We start from the raw sequence: 17,215 nt of genomic DNA on the forward strand, positions 1-17,215 counted from the left end.
CCACCTAGTTTCAATGGATGGCCCATTAGCAGAATATCTCACACGGAGATAAGGATCACTGCCCCCACCCTCAACAGATGGTGATAGAATAGATGCCTGTATTGTAACCCAAGACAGCTGCTGACACCCAGAAGTGTGGCTTATAATCATGAAATTACTGTACTTCTTTACCACATACAAGCATATAGTGCTTGGTGTCCTGGAGCAAGCTAGTGTCTGCTTAGATGATCTGCTGGAAAACTTCCCTGGGAACTTTGCCTGTCTTGATTGACTTGTTATGAAGGCCAGTTTGGTTAAATGCAGTATTTTTGTCAAACCTGTGAAACAGTACTGTTGCTAACAAAGTAATCTGTTATGTTTACACTTCAAGAAACATTAAAATTTTTCTGAAAGTTGAGAGAAATAGTTTGGTTTGGTATTTTTTTCTTTTCTCTCATTCTTTTTAAAGTAATAAAAAATAAAGGTTAAATTGCATTATATTTAGGCAGAGGACATATCCTGGGAAGCACAGCCAGTGAATAACAGTTGTTTTATGGCATGTTTCATCATTTAGGTAAGTGTCACTGTGCCCTACCCCTGTGTTGGTAAAACTCCTGAAGCAACTGAAGATCCTCAGGTAAATGAAGTAACACAACCAGCCTTACTGTTTTCATTCACACATGTAAGGTAACAAGGAAAAGAGTGTATTTGTTTTAGCTCATTCAGCATAGAAATTATCTCAAACACTTACTTTCCTCCTTATTTATTTATTAAATAGTCATCAGAGTATTCCTTGTACAGAAGGATCCCTACCTCCAAATACACAAGGCTGCTTTGAAGGTTGTCTAAACCGAGAGCTTGATTGAGTTGCTTGTGCACAGACTTCAAGCTTCAGCAGGGATAACTCAGGTTCTCTGACAAGTCTCTACTTTTCCAGAAGCCTACAGGTTCCCTATATACCAACCCATCTTGGAAGACTGGATATCCATTTTTGTGTTAGGACAGGAATAGGAGCCTGGGAGTGGACAACTAAATTGATGTTTAGCTATGTTTAAATACTCTCACTCATGCTATACATGTACTTCTGTGTGCAATACTTTGACATGGATGATACAAACAGCAGTCAGAACATTTTCACTATATTAATTTTTCTTCCAGTTCATTGCATAACTTGACAGATGTTAATTGCAACACAAAGCTCACCTGACTGATTTTTCTCATATTTTAAGGAGAACAAAAACCTATGATATTAATGACAGAAGAGGAACATGTTGCCTGGTGTTGAAATGACTTCTTTAGTCCTTAGTCACTTCTGCTCAGATATTTATTACTCATGGTAATGTCTCCAATTAGTTGAAGGACAGAGAGCATAACGGGGGCACTTTTTGCCTAATTGCTGGTATCTGTGTACATGCAGTTTATTGTTGAGTTTATGAGGGTAACTGTTACAACAGCAAGCATCTTAAGAAGTGAGGTCTCTTTCTTATCTATAAAATCATTAAAATGAGAATTAACACCTGCATTAATACATGCAAAGTAACACTGTGCCATGGAACAGAAATGTTTCAATGTTTGATGATGTATTTTTGTTCTAAATCATAATCTCTCCAGACCTTCTGAAAAAGACAGTGAGTGAATCTAGCTGGAACAAATATATTTTACAGTAAATGGAGAGATGATCAAGTGTTATGTTCTTTGTATAGTGAAATAACCTTTAGATGAACTTGGAAAGGAGAAGAATTCCTCTTTAATTAGGTTTGCCTTTTTTCTTGGGGTTGTGAAAGAGATGGGAAAGTGCTACCACTAAAGGGTGAGTGGAGTTAATTGACATTAATCTTCATAGGTTTCTTAGATTTATTTTAATGGCAAAAAAGTAAAAAGTTCCTCAGTCAAAGTTAACTGTCACTAAATAATTGAATGGCATACCTGAATTTTACATTTTATTTTCTGATTTGGAATGAAGTTTGCAGCCTTCTGTCTTTCCTTCTATTCCATTCCAAACCCTGGAGAAAATGCTGGAGATACACAGAAACCCGGTAAAAGATTAACGGTTTTGACACATTTTGTTTTCTAAAGTCAATGTTTCTTCATAGAATATGGTCTAGCAAGATCGATTAGATCATGATAACACCATCTCAACTGATCGTGCCTTTGTACATCTGAAGAGATTTCAATCTTTAAAAGAAACTAATTCAAACCTCCTTAGCATGGCAAATATTGGTAATTCAGATTCCTAGAAGTGAACATGTACACAGTGCCTGTACTGTTGCCTTCACATGACTAGATGCTCTTTTGAGGGAGCTTTGTGCAACTCCCCCCAAACCAACTGGATTGATAAGTAGGAACCTGGTGTGCTCTGCTTCATTGGAGGGTGTACAAAAGACATTCTATGCATTCTGGTCACTTCCTTCTTCCATCCAGCATCATTCCTTCTTACCACAGTTTTGTTGCTGCATATCAGTGGCTGTGGTTTAGGAATCAAAACTGTAGAACTGGATGCCATCAGCATTTCAGAGATATGTAATCTTTATTACATGCTTGGTGATCTTGAGCACATTTTAAAGAAGAGTTAAAAAAATGATATTCAGGCAGTGAGATGGATTAATCTCAGTTGATCACGTCTGAAAAGGAATAGAGTAAGTATAATTGTTTTCACCCTGTAGAACAGCAATAATTCAGGTCTTACACATTTGATTACATTATTGTCTGATTCATGTTGGTTTCTTTGCCAGTTAAGTGAATGGGTTAATGAGTCACAAGCTCTTGTTGGCCTTGTGTACTAGTAGAGAAGTCAGTTGTGGTTTTTTTGTAGTGGTTGGCACTTTTTTCAGTGTACAATAGATAAAATCAAATAGTTTCATGTAAATGGTTAGAAATGCACATTTTAAAACAAGACTTGTCAGACACTAAGTAAAGAAATGTTGCCTCTAACAAAACTATCTTCTTATATGGATTTATTTTACTAGTGTCAGGAAAATGGTTCAGATTCTCAGATGGAATTTTTCCTTCTCCCCCAGGAATTGCATTCATAACCTTCTATTGTATATGTCATTGTATAACTATTTGTAGTTCATAGTTTTAAAATTGGAGGAGGACCAGAGGTCCTCCAATTAAATAAGACAGAAAGTGAAAAAAATGAAAAATGAAAATTTGAAATGTGTTTTTATTTTCATTTTTTTTCTTGTTAATTTCAAGTCGATTTAAATGTAGTAAATAGTAAAAAGAGCCAAGTGGAGATCAGATTGCTCAGAGAAGTTTTGAAGCTTCCATTTTTGGATGTCTGCAATAACCAACCTGATCAAGCCAGGTGCCCTCAGAGCAAGCCCTGTTTTGAGCAGGAGGCTGGACTAGAGTGACCTCTCATGATCTCTGATGTGACTTGTCATGTGAATCTATAAATGAAATTAAAGACTCTTAGAAATGTCAGGATATTCAAGTGACTGTGAGTTGAGGTGCTGTGGTTGTAAATTCTATTTGGTTTAGGTGTCCATGGTATGACCTCTTGTGCTTTCCATTTTAATTAAATCTCTGCTGTTTTCAGTAGCATTGTGGCAAAAAAAATTAATGCAGAACATAAAAGTGTCATAATCACTTCAAATTCTCTGCAAATAACTGGGCTGATCTAGAGAATCAGGTGCCCTGTATCTGTAAGGAAGTCTGTTAATTTCACTATTCTTTCTACTTTTTATGGGATGGAAGACAAAAAGAAGTCAGTTTTGCAGTGGTTATGTCTCTTTGCTTAGAGAGCTACTTATAAATTTACTTTTTCCTCCTCATCATCTTAATGCCTCCGGGAAAAGACTGAGATTGCGTGTGCACTCTGAGCCACTGTCAACTAATTTATAAAGTAATTAGATGCCAAAAGGTGCAAGCAGACCATGAATGGATATATTAAAAAACAAAACAAAACAAAACAAAACAAACAAAAACAACAAACAACCCCCCCCAAAAAAACCTGCGTGGCAACAAAACATGAAAGAAATGGCAATAGGTAGCTCTGAGGGAAAAAGAGTGTACATTTACAAAACTTAGCTTCGTAGTTTTAGTGCTCCCATTAGTGGGATCCTGCTAATGGGAAATGTTAAATATTTAGTATCTGACATTTCTCTAATGTCTGTGTAGTGCAGTAAAGATTAGGTATTTTATGGTGCATTTCAATTTTAAAGAATGAAAGCACTATTCAGGCTGTTACAGGGAAGCTGTCAGTGAGCCTCATGTTTAGACCGCGTATTACTTTCCACTATAATAGACTCTTTCAACTTGTTTGCAGCAAGCTAGGTATGAGAACTCTGATATCCAAACAGTGCCTTTTGTTCATCATCTGGGATCCTACTGAGCTGTGGCAAGGTTTCTGTCATACTTCCCAAATTAAGCAGGCATGCCAAAACCACTGATAGTTTCCACAGCCATGACAGTTTTGATTTTCAGCAAGACTTGCTGGTGTTATCCAAGAGGTGATGCAAGGCCTTTCTATAACAGGCTGGTTTGAGGCATTCCCACAAAGGACTACAATAAAAGACAGGGATGCCTTCTCTTTCTTTGCCCTTTCCTGACTTTTTCTGTCCTTTCTTCACATGAACATACCACATGGAAGGTGTTCTTCTTTCCTGTAGTAAATTTGCTGAAAATTTCCACTCTTAGTTTTGAGGGCAGCATATGTCTAATTTAGAAGCCCTTAATAAAGCAGTAACATTTTTAATTTTGGTGTACGTTGTGAACTGGTACAAGGGTAGCGATTTAATTATTTTGTTTTACTGGAATATTGTACTTGTGTTAACATTGGATCTGATTTACAGGGGCTGCATATTTTCTGTAATTGCTAACCAGTGCCCATTTGTGAAAGTGGGTTGTGGGGCTGTTTGTTACTGCTATCAGTCTCATGCACTTAGCTTGACCTCAAGCCTCTAGCACCGCCTTGAAATAAACTGGATGAGTAATATAGATTGCAGTTTCTAGCACTGGAGGAATACTGAAGTCCATACTCATTTGATTGAAGTGAAAAGAAAACTACTTTCAGGCATTCTTTGACCTTTGGGTGATATCTGAGTGAATTTGCAGATGCAATGAAGGCATTACAATTGTTTTTAATGATCTAGGGATTAACTACTATTGCTACTTATTTAATTAAAAGATAGGTAATAAATGAATGTGTAATTATTTTCCTTGTACAATTGTTTAATCTTGATAAGATAGGGAGCTAACAAATGGTCTGAAAATGGTGTACCATTCCTTTCAGTGAGCTATACCATGCATATATACATAATTGACATAGGTCTGCAGCTTCTGCTGCTGCTAATGTGTAGCTGTAGCACATGGATGTAATGTTTGCTTGCTTAAAATGTGAATGCAAGTCGTATTTTTTCACATCATATAACAAAGGCTACTAGGAAGGAGATTCTGATGATGCTCTCTTAAGTAGCATACAATAGTTATGCTGTTATGAAGATTAAGCATCTTTTAGAAATATTAGCAGCATCACTTGAAAAAGAGATGCATGTAGAGAAAAACTTTAGAATTAACATTTGTTTTAAAACAGGAAAAGGCTGACGGTAAGATGACCCCTGCTGCTGCTGCTTTTATGGGTTTGACTCATGGCTTGAGTTTTCTGTATGGGTGATGTGGGAATGCCTCTATTAACACTTACACTCCCCACCACGATAAAACAAAATGTTGGTAAATATATATGTATTGTAAATAAGGGCCTACTTCTTTCTTTTGGCACCAGAATGCGTTTGTGTTTTCACAAACTATTCTAAATAATGTTCCATATCTTATCTCTTTCTTCTCCAACTCTTGTGTATTCAGTTTCACTGTGTCTTGTGTTTTTCCCAGTCTTTTTGTTTATTTATTTTTTTTTTAAATCACACAACATAGAGCTGATAAAGCAGATGATGAGGACGATGAAGATCTAATGGTGAATAAAACATGGGTCCTTGCACCAAAGATTCATGGCGGTGATGTAACTCACATACTGGATTCCTTACTTCAAGGATATGACAATAAACTTCGGCCAGATATTGGGGGTAAGCTCATAAAATGATTCAATGTAATAGAAAATGTGAACTAGAGATGGTGTGCATTTTTTCAAAGATGGAAAAACTATGCTTATTGCAATATGCAAAACTCAATATAGCAAGATAAATATAAGAGTAACAAAATGAAGTCATTTTCTGGAACTAGTAACAAAAAATTCTATGTAATATTAGACTTCATATTCTATTTATAATCTTTTTTTTTTTTCTTATGTAAAATACTGGTTTTGGAGGGCAGTGAGCAATGTGTAATAAATCACTAAAAGGTGATTATAATTTGCTTTGTTTAACAAAGGTCTTCTGTCAGAAAGAATTGTAGATATAAACCAGCCCTGGTCATTTGAAAAATTGATCTTAAGTCTGTAGGACTTTATTAAATAATTATCCCTAGACATTTTATTCTTACTGTAGGAAATGCATTGTGTCTATTTTGAGCAAATATAACTCAACTCAAGCGTCTTCTTCCCTTAAGTAAGACTGTGAAAAAAATTTCAAGAGTCTAAAAATATAACTTGGGACCCATTTTTTTCTAGTGGAATATAGGAAGAAAAAACTGCATTGCTACAGATCAAATTTTGCAGCTAGTAGGAAGGCAATTTTGTATTTCAATAACCAAAGCATTGATTTGCATATAGTTATTATGGGTAAATATTTGGAAGAATCTTGTTATGAAGACATGTAGAAACCTTGCCAGCTCCTGTCTACCCCTTGCATGCAGGATCAAATAAGAAAAACAATATATTTTCTCTGAGTTTTTTCCTGAAATGTAAAGGAAGAGGTGGAGGACATAAGTATTAGTGATGTACCTGGCACTCCCTACCAAAGGAATGCCACGTGAGTCTGTAAACTGCTTATGTCTTAAACAGCACAGCAATCTCGACCTGTCTCATTTATGTAGGGGAAGAAAATGATGCAATCTCAAACTGTACATTTTCCTTTGAAGGTTTCTGACAAATTGTTTTCTTTCCCAAACTTCTGTGTTCTGTTTTATTGGTGACTGTTATCTTAGAGATGCTGAAAGGCAATAATTCTCTCCCTGTCATAATATAATCACATGTGAATCTCATAAAGTTTGGTTTAAGTCTTTTTCTTCATGCTCATTTAATTGAATTACTACAAACATTTGGACAGCACAAAAAGTTCTCCAGCATGTTTTTCCTTAAATTCTCAATGTATGACAAATGTATAGCTTACTGTTGGCATTTTCCTGTTTGATGCAAAAGACAGAAAAATGGTTATGAGGAAATAAACTGTCTCTTCTAGGATTCCTTCTAATGATTAGCTTGTAGGTGGGGATGAAAGAAAAGACAATTATTTTTCTCTTCTCTCCCCATAAAACTTAGAAGTAAATGGAGCAAATACAGAGGAGGAATTTCTGACACGTTCAATGCATTTAGATAGGCATGGAAAAAATCTGATGTAATTCTTGCCTTTATTTTTCGGGTTATATTCTGAGGCGTGACAGGACAAAAACTCAGTCTTTTTGTGAGTATCTCAATATACAGCTTTTTGGATTCAAAATATCAGTCCCCAAAAGAAGACACTTAGTTCTAACTTCTGTCATATAAATGTACCCTTTCTCTTCTCAAAAGTTCTGTACCAATCCGACCTTTGCTATCTGGGCCCTGCCTCCATCCATTATACTAGAACACAAAGTTCATGAATAATCAACCAGAGTAATGAAAAAAGGGAAACATTTGAGAGTATTCACTTCCTTTTGAGGAGAACAAATGTTAAGTATGATTCTGCCACAAGGAAGAAATTTTGGACAACATAAGATGAAATTTCTAACTTCAGGTGAAGACACTGCATTCTGTCCAGTTTGGGAACTGCAAAAGATATTTGATAGAGAGAAAAACAAAATCAGGCTATAGTTTATTCATCTTAATCTGCTTCAATTATGTGGATAAAATCTGGTGTTAGATTCCTTTCTTCATTGTATGCCAGTTCTTGTACAACAAGGTTATTGAACTGGAATTTTCATTATCATTCAAACCATTAATATCCCACAGAACATTCTTATGATAGAATTACAAATCTCATTTACAATAGAAATATTTTTTTGTTTGGAACTTGGACTTTTTGGGTTTGAATCACAGAGCTGAATTTTGTTTTCTTCCTGGCGTTGACACAGAATTTCAGCATCTCAGAGTGAGATAGGAGTTTTATTGTTAAACATGTAGTGAGTTGAGGGAGATCCTAAAGGAGAGCCAAATGAAAATTGAAGTTTTGGAGGCAATACTGAAATTTAATAGGGAAAAATCACTCTGTCGTTTTCTGTTTGCTTCATTCAAATATACATGAGTTTTAGTAATGACTTAACTTCTACCCTTTGCTATTTTTAATAATCTTACTAGTCTTTAACTCAGTTTATGTAGTACGCTTGAGTAGGTTTGGAGCATAAATGTTCTAGCATTCTTCTATTCACTATGAAATAATAGTAGTTATCAGATAGTCTCCTATCTGTGGTATAAATACCTTTAATTACAGATACAATCCTGGAGTGTTGATATACTAATACAACAGTAATATTCTCACTGTAACATTACCTTTTGGCTGCATGATTTTATAACAACACTGTTCTAGCTCTAGTCTTGCATCAAAGTAGCTATTATTTTTGAACTTTCCTTTTTAAAGGAAAGAATTCTGACTGCTCATTTTTCACCTCTCTCATCTTAGGGACACTGATATATTAATATTATCCTATCAATGTACAGATCATTTTTTCCATCACTGACGTATGTATGGGTGAAACAAAACTGTGTTATTTGAAAATTTAATTAAAAATGGGAAACAATCATCAGATATCTACAACTCTAGTGAGTGTTGCCAATTAACAGAGTAAGACAAGTCATCATTGATGGAAATTTTAAAAATGGTGGGAATTTTAGGATAATTGCTCATAGATATTTTGGATAGTTGTTATTGCCATATAAGTAAGTCATGGGTAAATAATTAAATCTCTCAAGTGCACTAATGTGAATATTCATGTTCTAAGAGATATAAAGAACACATGGAAAGTACAGGACCTTCAAACTGAAGTGCTAATTCTCAAAAAATAAAGGTGTTAGAAGGTATTCTGTTGAACAGGTGATCTTAGTGTAGCAGCAATGAAAGTATGATATAGTCAGAAAAGTAATAAGCTCAAACTGATGCCTAAAGATTTTTAGATTTTTGTATATTTTGCATATATTTGTAATTTTGCCGACTGTTAATACATAGTTATGACTTCTAGTACTTTTCCTGACCTCTCCCATAGTTTAACAAATTCTTAGTAATGCATTCTTGAAATTCTGTTTATTAGTCTAGCAAGGGCACTTTGTTTTGCACTGTACACTGTAAACACAATAAGGTGGAGGGCTAAAAGATTTGGGGGGGGCAGAGGGGGCCAATGGGGCAGAACCCAGGGGAAATTACCTTACCAAAAATTCTTCTAATTGGACAATATTTGTTATGTATACTAGTTAAATGGATATATAAAAGTTGTAGAAATACTACATCACATGTGCATATTGCCATGTTGTGCCACTGTGAAAGCTTTTCATTAAAGACTTTTACATTATCATTTTCACACTATTTGGGAAGGTTTTGAGTTTTATTCCAGGCAGCAAAACAAGCAGGAGAATACCAATGAAAGGTAGAGAGAGAGAGACATATTTTGAGTTTAAGAATATCTACTAAGTATTGAAAAAAAAAAAAAGAAAATACAAGAGCACAATGCAGAAGTGCATATTCAGGGAATGTTGAAGGTGTTGGATGTGTGCACTGCATAGAAAATCATGGAAATAATAAAGATGTTGGGATAGGAGTATCTGCCAAAGTTGGATTTCTTTAAAATAGAAGGCTAAAGAGTTTGGAGAACAGGGCTCTGCTTTCATCAAAATCACTTTGAAAAAATTCTTCAGAGGTTGACCTGGAAGCCTGTTACAGACACTAGGCTGAATTTTCAATGTAAGTAGCCATACAAGTAATAATCTTAGGTGAGAATTGTATTATTCTATTAAAAGCTATTACAACCTGAATGACTCTGTTATTTCAGAATATGGTAGTCACCTAATTTATTTGCTGAATAACTGCTTTATCACTATAGGGGATGCTTCTTTAGGCAAGTAATGAGTAGTTATAGAAAATATGTTCGAAGAAAATAAGCCTGGATGAAGTTACAAAAGTGGTCTTAGTTAAAGAGCATAATTAGTACTAATTAAAAACAAAGGTGACTTAGACCTTCATTAGAAAATGAAGGAAATGTGGTAAACTATGGGGACTGGTTTGTGAATTTAGATGGACTACCACGCTCTTGGTTAATGGACTGAAGTAATGGATTGGAGGAATGAAAACAGGAGTATTAAGCAATAAAAAAGTGCAATGTTCTGGACTTTCACAAGAATGATAATTATTTCTGTCAGGAGCTAGGTGAATGAGAATAGCTGATAAGAAGAGCTCTTAAGTGTAGCAAGAAGAGCTATATCAAATATCAAAAGCTGAAAACTGAGCCTGCAAAAAATAGAGGCTAAAAACCAAGTACTTTAAATGTCAGAGGAAATTAGTAAAATAATTTGTCAGTGACTGAGGTAGATTTTTATCACTATGACTTGTCTTATCAGGAATAAACATTTTTTCAAAATTTTTAAAACCAGAAGTTTAGTCTAGTGAAAAACAGTCAAAGTAGGAAATCAGAAAGTGAGTATATCTCTCTCTATGTTGGGCTTACCAAACAGTTCCCTGTGACCTTGTGGTCAGCTGCTCCTTTTTGCTTTTCCTTCTCTGTCTCTTTCCTTCTTGAATATGCACTCTGTTGCCCTCTCACCTTCTTGCTTTACTCTAGCCTGCGTCATACTGTCTTTCAGTGTAAATATTTAAAGTGTTCAAGCCCTTTCTCCCCTTGTTTAGAACACTGATGGTCTGCACTTCATGCAGGATGTGTTAAATAGCCTTCTTCCTACTTGTGCTGTTTTCAGGGCTGATGCCAGATTTTAAAGTAAAGTAAGAAGCAGTCAGGGTAGAAACATCTTCACAATTGTTCTTCTCAAAGCATCAGGAAGGTATTTTCCTTTGTCATTTGTCATTTTCATGAACTCTTATCACTTCTACTTCAAGAACACTAGGAGTATCAATTAATCCTTCTAATTCAGATGTACATTTCTATGCACCAGCCAGAAGAACTAAGGTAACAAAATAGCTTCTTCCAGTCCTATTCAATTCAGTTTCTTTCTCTGGACAATTAAAATAATTTCAACAGCGGCAGATTTTCAAACTGTTCACTGTTTCCTAATACCCCTAGTAATCTTAGAGCAGTATGGAAAAGGGAAAATGAACCAAGTGGCTCACTGCAGGAAGGTCCGTCTCTGTGGCAGATGAAGTACTGCATGATGGAAGTTGGAATTTCTTAAAATTGACACAGCCCTCATCAAAAACAGTGTCACTGACAGCTCAAAATTTAGTTGCTAATAAAGGATGTCAGTGGCTGGGATATCTATAGAGTGGTCTCATAAGAAAGTTTTGAACAAGAATAATGATATTTTGAATGACTTCAGCAATTCATTTTTGTAGTAATGCTGGTAGATGACACAAAGACTGTTGGAAAGGGACTGGCTGCATCTGCAGAGTATTTAGCTCCTTCAGTATAACTGGAATTGAGAAGGGAAAAATGGTGAGAGATTCTTCTTAATGAAGCATTCAACATTACTTGAGGAATAAGGCAAGATATACTTTCATCCATCTACTTGTATTCTGGTCTAGCAGTGGGGCTGATGTTATAAAAATAAATAGGATTGCAAATTAAATTAAGAGGATATCTGTTTGCAGAATGTGATATATGTTAAAAGGATTTCATTATATGTATGGCTATTTACACACATTATAAACTTTTTTCTTACTCTGATATTTCAGTCTATGAGCTCTTGTGATGTCTCCCTTCCCTTGTGAGATCTGTAGAAATTGGAAACATTTACAACTCAGAATCAAACAATAACAGAATTAGAGAATATTTTGGGTTTGAAGGGATCCATAAGGATCATTGTAGGAAGTACACTTATTTTTTCCCTTGAGAAATAAATTGGTTTCCAGAATCTGTTTAAACTTTCTGTGAAGCATGCTGAGGACAGGATGGTGATCAAGCGACTCTGATCCTTTGTGTAGCCTCACTAGTGTGTCTTCCTGTCAGGCTTAGGTTCACACCTTTACCAGATTTGGAATCACAAAGAATTTCCTCCCAGGTGAGCTTGGCAGAGAAAAGGTATCTTGGGTTATTTAGGAAATACATCTTGCCTATCATTGTGTCTGGTAAGGATGTCAGTGTACAGTCTTTATGTATATCTGCTCAAGTTTTCAGAAATTTGAGAAATCTCCATACTTTAGGTTTGCTGTTAAACACTTGGGTAATTTCTGAACTTTTGCTGAAAATAAAATTGAATCTGATGACCTAGGGTCCCTCTCCTGTGGAATCAAAATGCCTTTTTGTTTGTACCTTCCCATTTTTTATCTGCAGATTGAAAGAGATGCTTATTTTATTGTGTCATATCATAAAAGTACCAGCAGAGCTCTATTATTATTATTATTATCCCTCTTCATTCCATTGGGTACAAGGACATATATCCTCTTCTGTCCATGTTCTGGTTTTCCAGCTCAAACTAGAAGAAAATGCTTGGTAATATGATGAAATTAAAACTCTTCCTCTCCTCTTTCATTTGTGCCTTTTTTTTTTCTGTATAAACCAGTTAGGAGAAAAAAAAGAACTGTCAGAGCCTCCTGTACTTCAGGTGTGCCTGTCATGGACTCTCCTGGACTTCGCATCCTTCAGTAAATGCACAAAGTAGAGAGTATGTTCTGTAATTGAATATATTTTTTAAAGTTTTTGATCTTTTGTCTACCCAGTAGCAGTGTTTTCCCTGTTCTTAAAAGTAAGTTTGGTAATGTTTAACTTTTAAATTACTTTCATTGAGGAGCTTTCAATTTGGTGTTTTAACCAGTGTATTAGTCAAGTTGATGAAAGAACATTAGTAATCCCTAGGTGTGCTATAGCTTCATGAATTGAAGAAACCTCTGGTGAAAAGTTATTTTGTATCTGTTACACATTCTCAGTAGAAATTGATGGACGGCACTTCATGTTGATTCCTTGCAGCTGATAAACACCTTTGACCCAGACCTCATGGTTTGTTGTATGAAAAAAATGTTCTAAACTTGTTTCCTGCTTAGGATTGTATTTTTATGTTGGAAGACAGTTTTAGGTTTCTTTGTTTCTTTTTTTCTCCCCTTACTTTACCTTTTAAATCTATCTTATATTTGATCAAAAAGCACAGGTGGAGATTGCATTATGAACTAAAGAGTTCAAGTTGATAATTCTAAAAAATAACATGAAATAAGAGAGCCAAGTAATAGATGATCCTTCACAAAATGGATAAACCAGAAATTTAATTATTCTGAATCTAATAAAAGAATACCAGATACGCTGTTTTTTAGTTAAATTAAATTGCTCTAACAATGCACAGAGTTAATTAAATATGTAATTATTACTGTTACTCTTTTGTTTAGTGAGAACTACGGTAATTGAAACAGATGTCTATGTTAACAGCATCGGTCCAGTTGACCCTATCAATATGGTAAGTTCTGATTATTGACAGAAAACATCATCTGCATGTTGCTATGGGTTAATTTTGTGAAATAATTCTAATCTCATTCAAATAAGTTTATTTCTTACCACATGTGTTTGTATGCTGTTGGTTATGAGTGTAGTTATTTCAGAGCTACATTTAGTCTCTCTGAAATTGCTGTAATTTTAAAAATACAATGTTTCTTTTAAAAATGTGAGGTCACATTGAGTACATTGTATTGGGTCCTTGTTCTAGTTTGCATTGAACATTTCCACAGTCTTTACCTGGTTTATCTCTGGCGCAGTTTGATTTCATGGAGCTACTCTGCAGAGCCAAAAAAAAAATAACAATTGACACAGCAGTTGTGAACAAAACTATTTTCAGTGAAGTGATCTATTTATTTGGTTGGTGTTTCTTCAAATTATTAGAAAGCAAGCAAAATTTGAAATTAACTCTTTTGTCCTTCTTTTTTTCCATTTAGTCTTTTGTGTCCTTTTCAGTGTGTGTGTGTGTACATGACTGGTTTCTTAGAAGTTAAGAAATGCATCTCACCTAGTTTGTGGTTACACCTGTTGAGATCTGACCTATCTGTTTAGTACCAACACTGAAGTAAAAGCATTTATGAGGAAGTTGAGGATGTGATATTTTCTTAGTTCTCTTAGACTATGAGTTGTATGAAATGGTGGAAGGTTTAGAAAGGCATTTGGCATGACTTCTGACAAGGACTAAGATGGGGACTTGCCCTTGGATAATTTTGAGTTTACCTCCTTTACTTCCTCCTACAAAATTGCTGACAATATTTAATTTGCATGGCAGAGAAGAGTTTAGTTCAGAGGCTGGAGCATGCCATGCAGGGGACTTCTGAGAATTTTCCTGAGAGTGCAGTAACTCTCAATTATCATTAAGGAGCTTGTGGTTTAGATGTATGTCATCGTGTGGGGGTGGAGAACAGTGACTCTCAGTGAGAGGAAGCCAAGCAAGAAAAACCAGTGGTACTCAGATACTGTGAAAAAGATGCAGATCTGTGGCAAAGGATATTCATTCTAGCATAATGGTCTAACCAGCTTAGGGCTGTGGTTACCTGGGGCTGTGGCAGGGAAGTCCATGACTCAGGCCAAGACTGTATATAATGAAATGTGTGATAGAGCATAAGAGTGACTGAGTGGGAAGCATTTTCCAGCTTCCATGTCTGGTGTAAGTGGTCTCCTTGCTTCTGTCCTCCTTCTGCAGTCTTTTCTCTTTTGCTTCTCTCTGTCCAATCCTCTTCCGAAGGAACTTACTCTGGAAGCAAACTGTGAGGATGTGTAAGGAGGATCTAGCAAGTGGTAGAGACTTCTTTTTCCAGTTACCTATGTAAGCTTTTCAGCCTATGGCCAGCAGGTATTGCACACACTGGAACTGAACATGAGAAATGCTTACAGCTTTGGTTTTTCTAGTTTTAAAGAGCCAGCACATGGCTGGGTCTGCAGAATAAGCCTGCCCCATCTCCCATGCCCTCCTCTTGTCCCTGCAGCCACTGGGCAGACATCCAGCTATGGTTCAGCCAAGAACCATGACCTCTCGTGTGCCCACAGTTTCCTTCTGTTTTCTCAGACCAGGGCCTAGGAGTACCAACAATGGAACTGCTGCATTCCAGTTGTTTAGAGGTCTCTCCACATGTGCTAGAGCTGTACTAGAGCTGTGGTGGTGATACCTTGCCATGCTGCTAGTAAAAGCCAGTCATACTGGCTTATAGCCCCAGATAAGGATTGACATCTTACTATAAAGGCAAATCACTTCACTAGAGAGTGGGATCTTAATAGTTAATAATGGATGTTTCTCTCCAACCTTCTGATTTCTCTTTAAAGAAAAAAAAAATCACACCCCCAAAGGGTAATAAGGTAAATGTTACTAAGATGTAGAAGTTTAAAAACTATTCTATGCTTTTCAAATATGGACAGAAAACTACTTAGCAATTTAAATTACAATCTAAAACTACTGTGGCCTTCATAAAAGGGCAATTGCTTTCACTGGGCTTGCACTTCAAGAACACGGCTTGTATGAGCATCTAACCTCAGTATAGAGATCAAAAATTTGTAAAAATAAGTAAAACCTTATACTTGAAAAGAATTTGATTAAGGTTTCAAAAAAAAATTATTCTGAGGAGCAACATTCTTGGCAAAATAAATAATAACAAATTTTACCCTGTAAGATCCTTTTATGTGAGCTGTTTATTTCATTAGGAAGGCACTTTCCCTGAAATCAATATTGTTTGCAATTTTTAATGAATAATCCAAAATTTGCTTCTATATCAAGGACTGTCCTTAGCCCCTGATTTGATCACTTAATAAGAGAACATGTTTTCTGTGATTTCCAATCCCTACTGGATTACTCATTTGCCAGATATATTAATTCACTCTGGTAAATTATTTCCTTTGACTATCAAGTTTGGATACAATATGACATGATGTAGAGGGTATTTTTTCTGACAATGATGCTGAAGCAGCATATCAAAGGAGTATGTTTGTCTGAAAGCTTTAGAGAACACATAATACGAGAGGAAACAGATTTGGTTTTTTAATTGTCTATTTTCCTCTTGATATTTGATAAACTTCCACTTTCATAATTGAGGTCTATGCATTACATTAATTAGAGCTTGTTTTTGAGGACTGTTGTATTTTGGCTTTTACTATTTAGCAAGATCTACACAACAATTTAGATTCTATAGTCACCTCATGATCAAGATACATTTTCCTGAAGCTTGTGATCTCTTGAGGCATCTGCATCCTGAGTAAACACTTTAAACAAGTGTTTGGATCAGTAGAGTGTTCAGGCTTACAATACTAGGTCCAAAGATTTTTGAATCTGTCTTTTAGGGCTAACCTGTGCTATGCATTTTGCAACAACCATGTAAAATGCAGCTAAGTGCCATAACATGGCACATTCAGGACTACCAGGATATCAAGCCCAACCAGCATGGACTTGTGAAAATAAGGTCCAGCTTGACCAACCTGATGTCCTTCCATGACAAACTGACCAACTTAGTAGACAAGGGAAAGGCTGTGTTCTATCTAGACTTCAATAAAATATTTTACTCCATCTCCCACAGCATCCTCCTGGAAAAATTGGCAGCTCATAGCTTGGATGGGTGGACTCTAGAATGGCTGACTGGCTGGTCCCAGAGAGCTGTGGTGCAGGGAGCTCAGTTCCGTTGGTGGCCAGTTGGTAGCAGTGTTCCCCAGGACTCAATACTGGGACAAGTTCTGTCTGTATTTATGATCTGGATGAGAGGATCAAAGGCACCCTCAGTAAATTTTCAGATGACACTAAGATGAGTGGGAGTGTTGATCTGCTTGAGGGTAGGAAGGGTCTGCAGGGAGACTTGGACAAACTTGATCAGTTGGCCAAGGACAACTGCAGAAAGTTCAGTAAGGCAAAGTGCTGGGTCCTGCCCTTGGGTCAAAACAACCCCAGTGCTACAGGCTGGGGGAAGAGTGGCTTGAGAGCTGTTCAGCAGAAAGGGACTTGGGGGTGCTGGTCAGCAGCAGCTGAACAGGAGCCAGTGTGTGCCTGCTGGCCTGCATCAGCAATATCACAATATCCTGTGGCCAGCAGGACCAGGGCAGTGATTACCCC

General features: G+C 36.2%; 1 protein-coding gene across 4 annotated transcripts in view; it reads left to right on the forward strand.

Annotated features, from left to right (window-relative positions):
- Nucleotides 1-17,215, forward strand: part of GABRG1 (gamma-aminobutyric acid type A receptor subunit gamma1) — a 69,159-nt gene that overhangs the window by 14,072 nt on the left and 37,872 nt on the right. For 3 of the 4 annotated variants that reach the window (XM_033059674.2, XM_033059672.1, XM_033059675.1), the window contains exons 2-3: nt 5,854-6,002; nt 13,542-13,609. The exons of the other annotated variant lie outside the window; for it this stretch is intronic. In XM_033059674.2, the coding sequence (XP_032915565.1) occupies nt 5,891-6,002; nt 13,542-13,609 (180 nt within the window). In that variant the 5' untranslated portion in view covers nt 5,854-5,890. The remainder of the gene's footprint in view (nt 1-5,853; nt 6,003-13,541; nt 13,610-17,215) is intronic. 4 annotated transcript variants of the gene reach the window in all.

Source organism: Catharus ustulatus, chromosome 5 (genome assembly GCF_009819885.2).
Source record: "Catharus ustulatus isolate bCatUst1 chromosome 5, bCatUst1.pri.v2, whole genome shotgun sequence".
Lineage (NCBI taxonomy): Eukaryota > Metazoa > Chordata > Aves > Passeriformes > Turdidae > Catharus > Catharus ustulatus.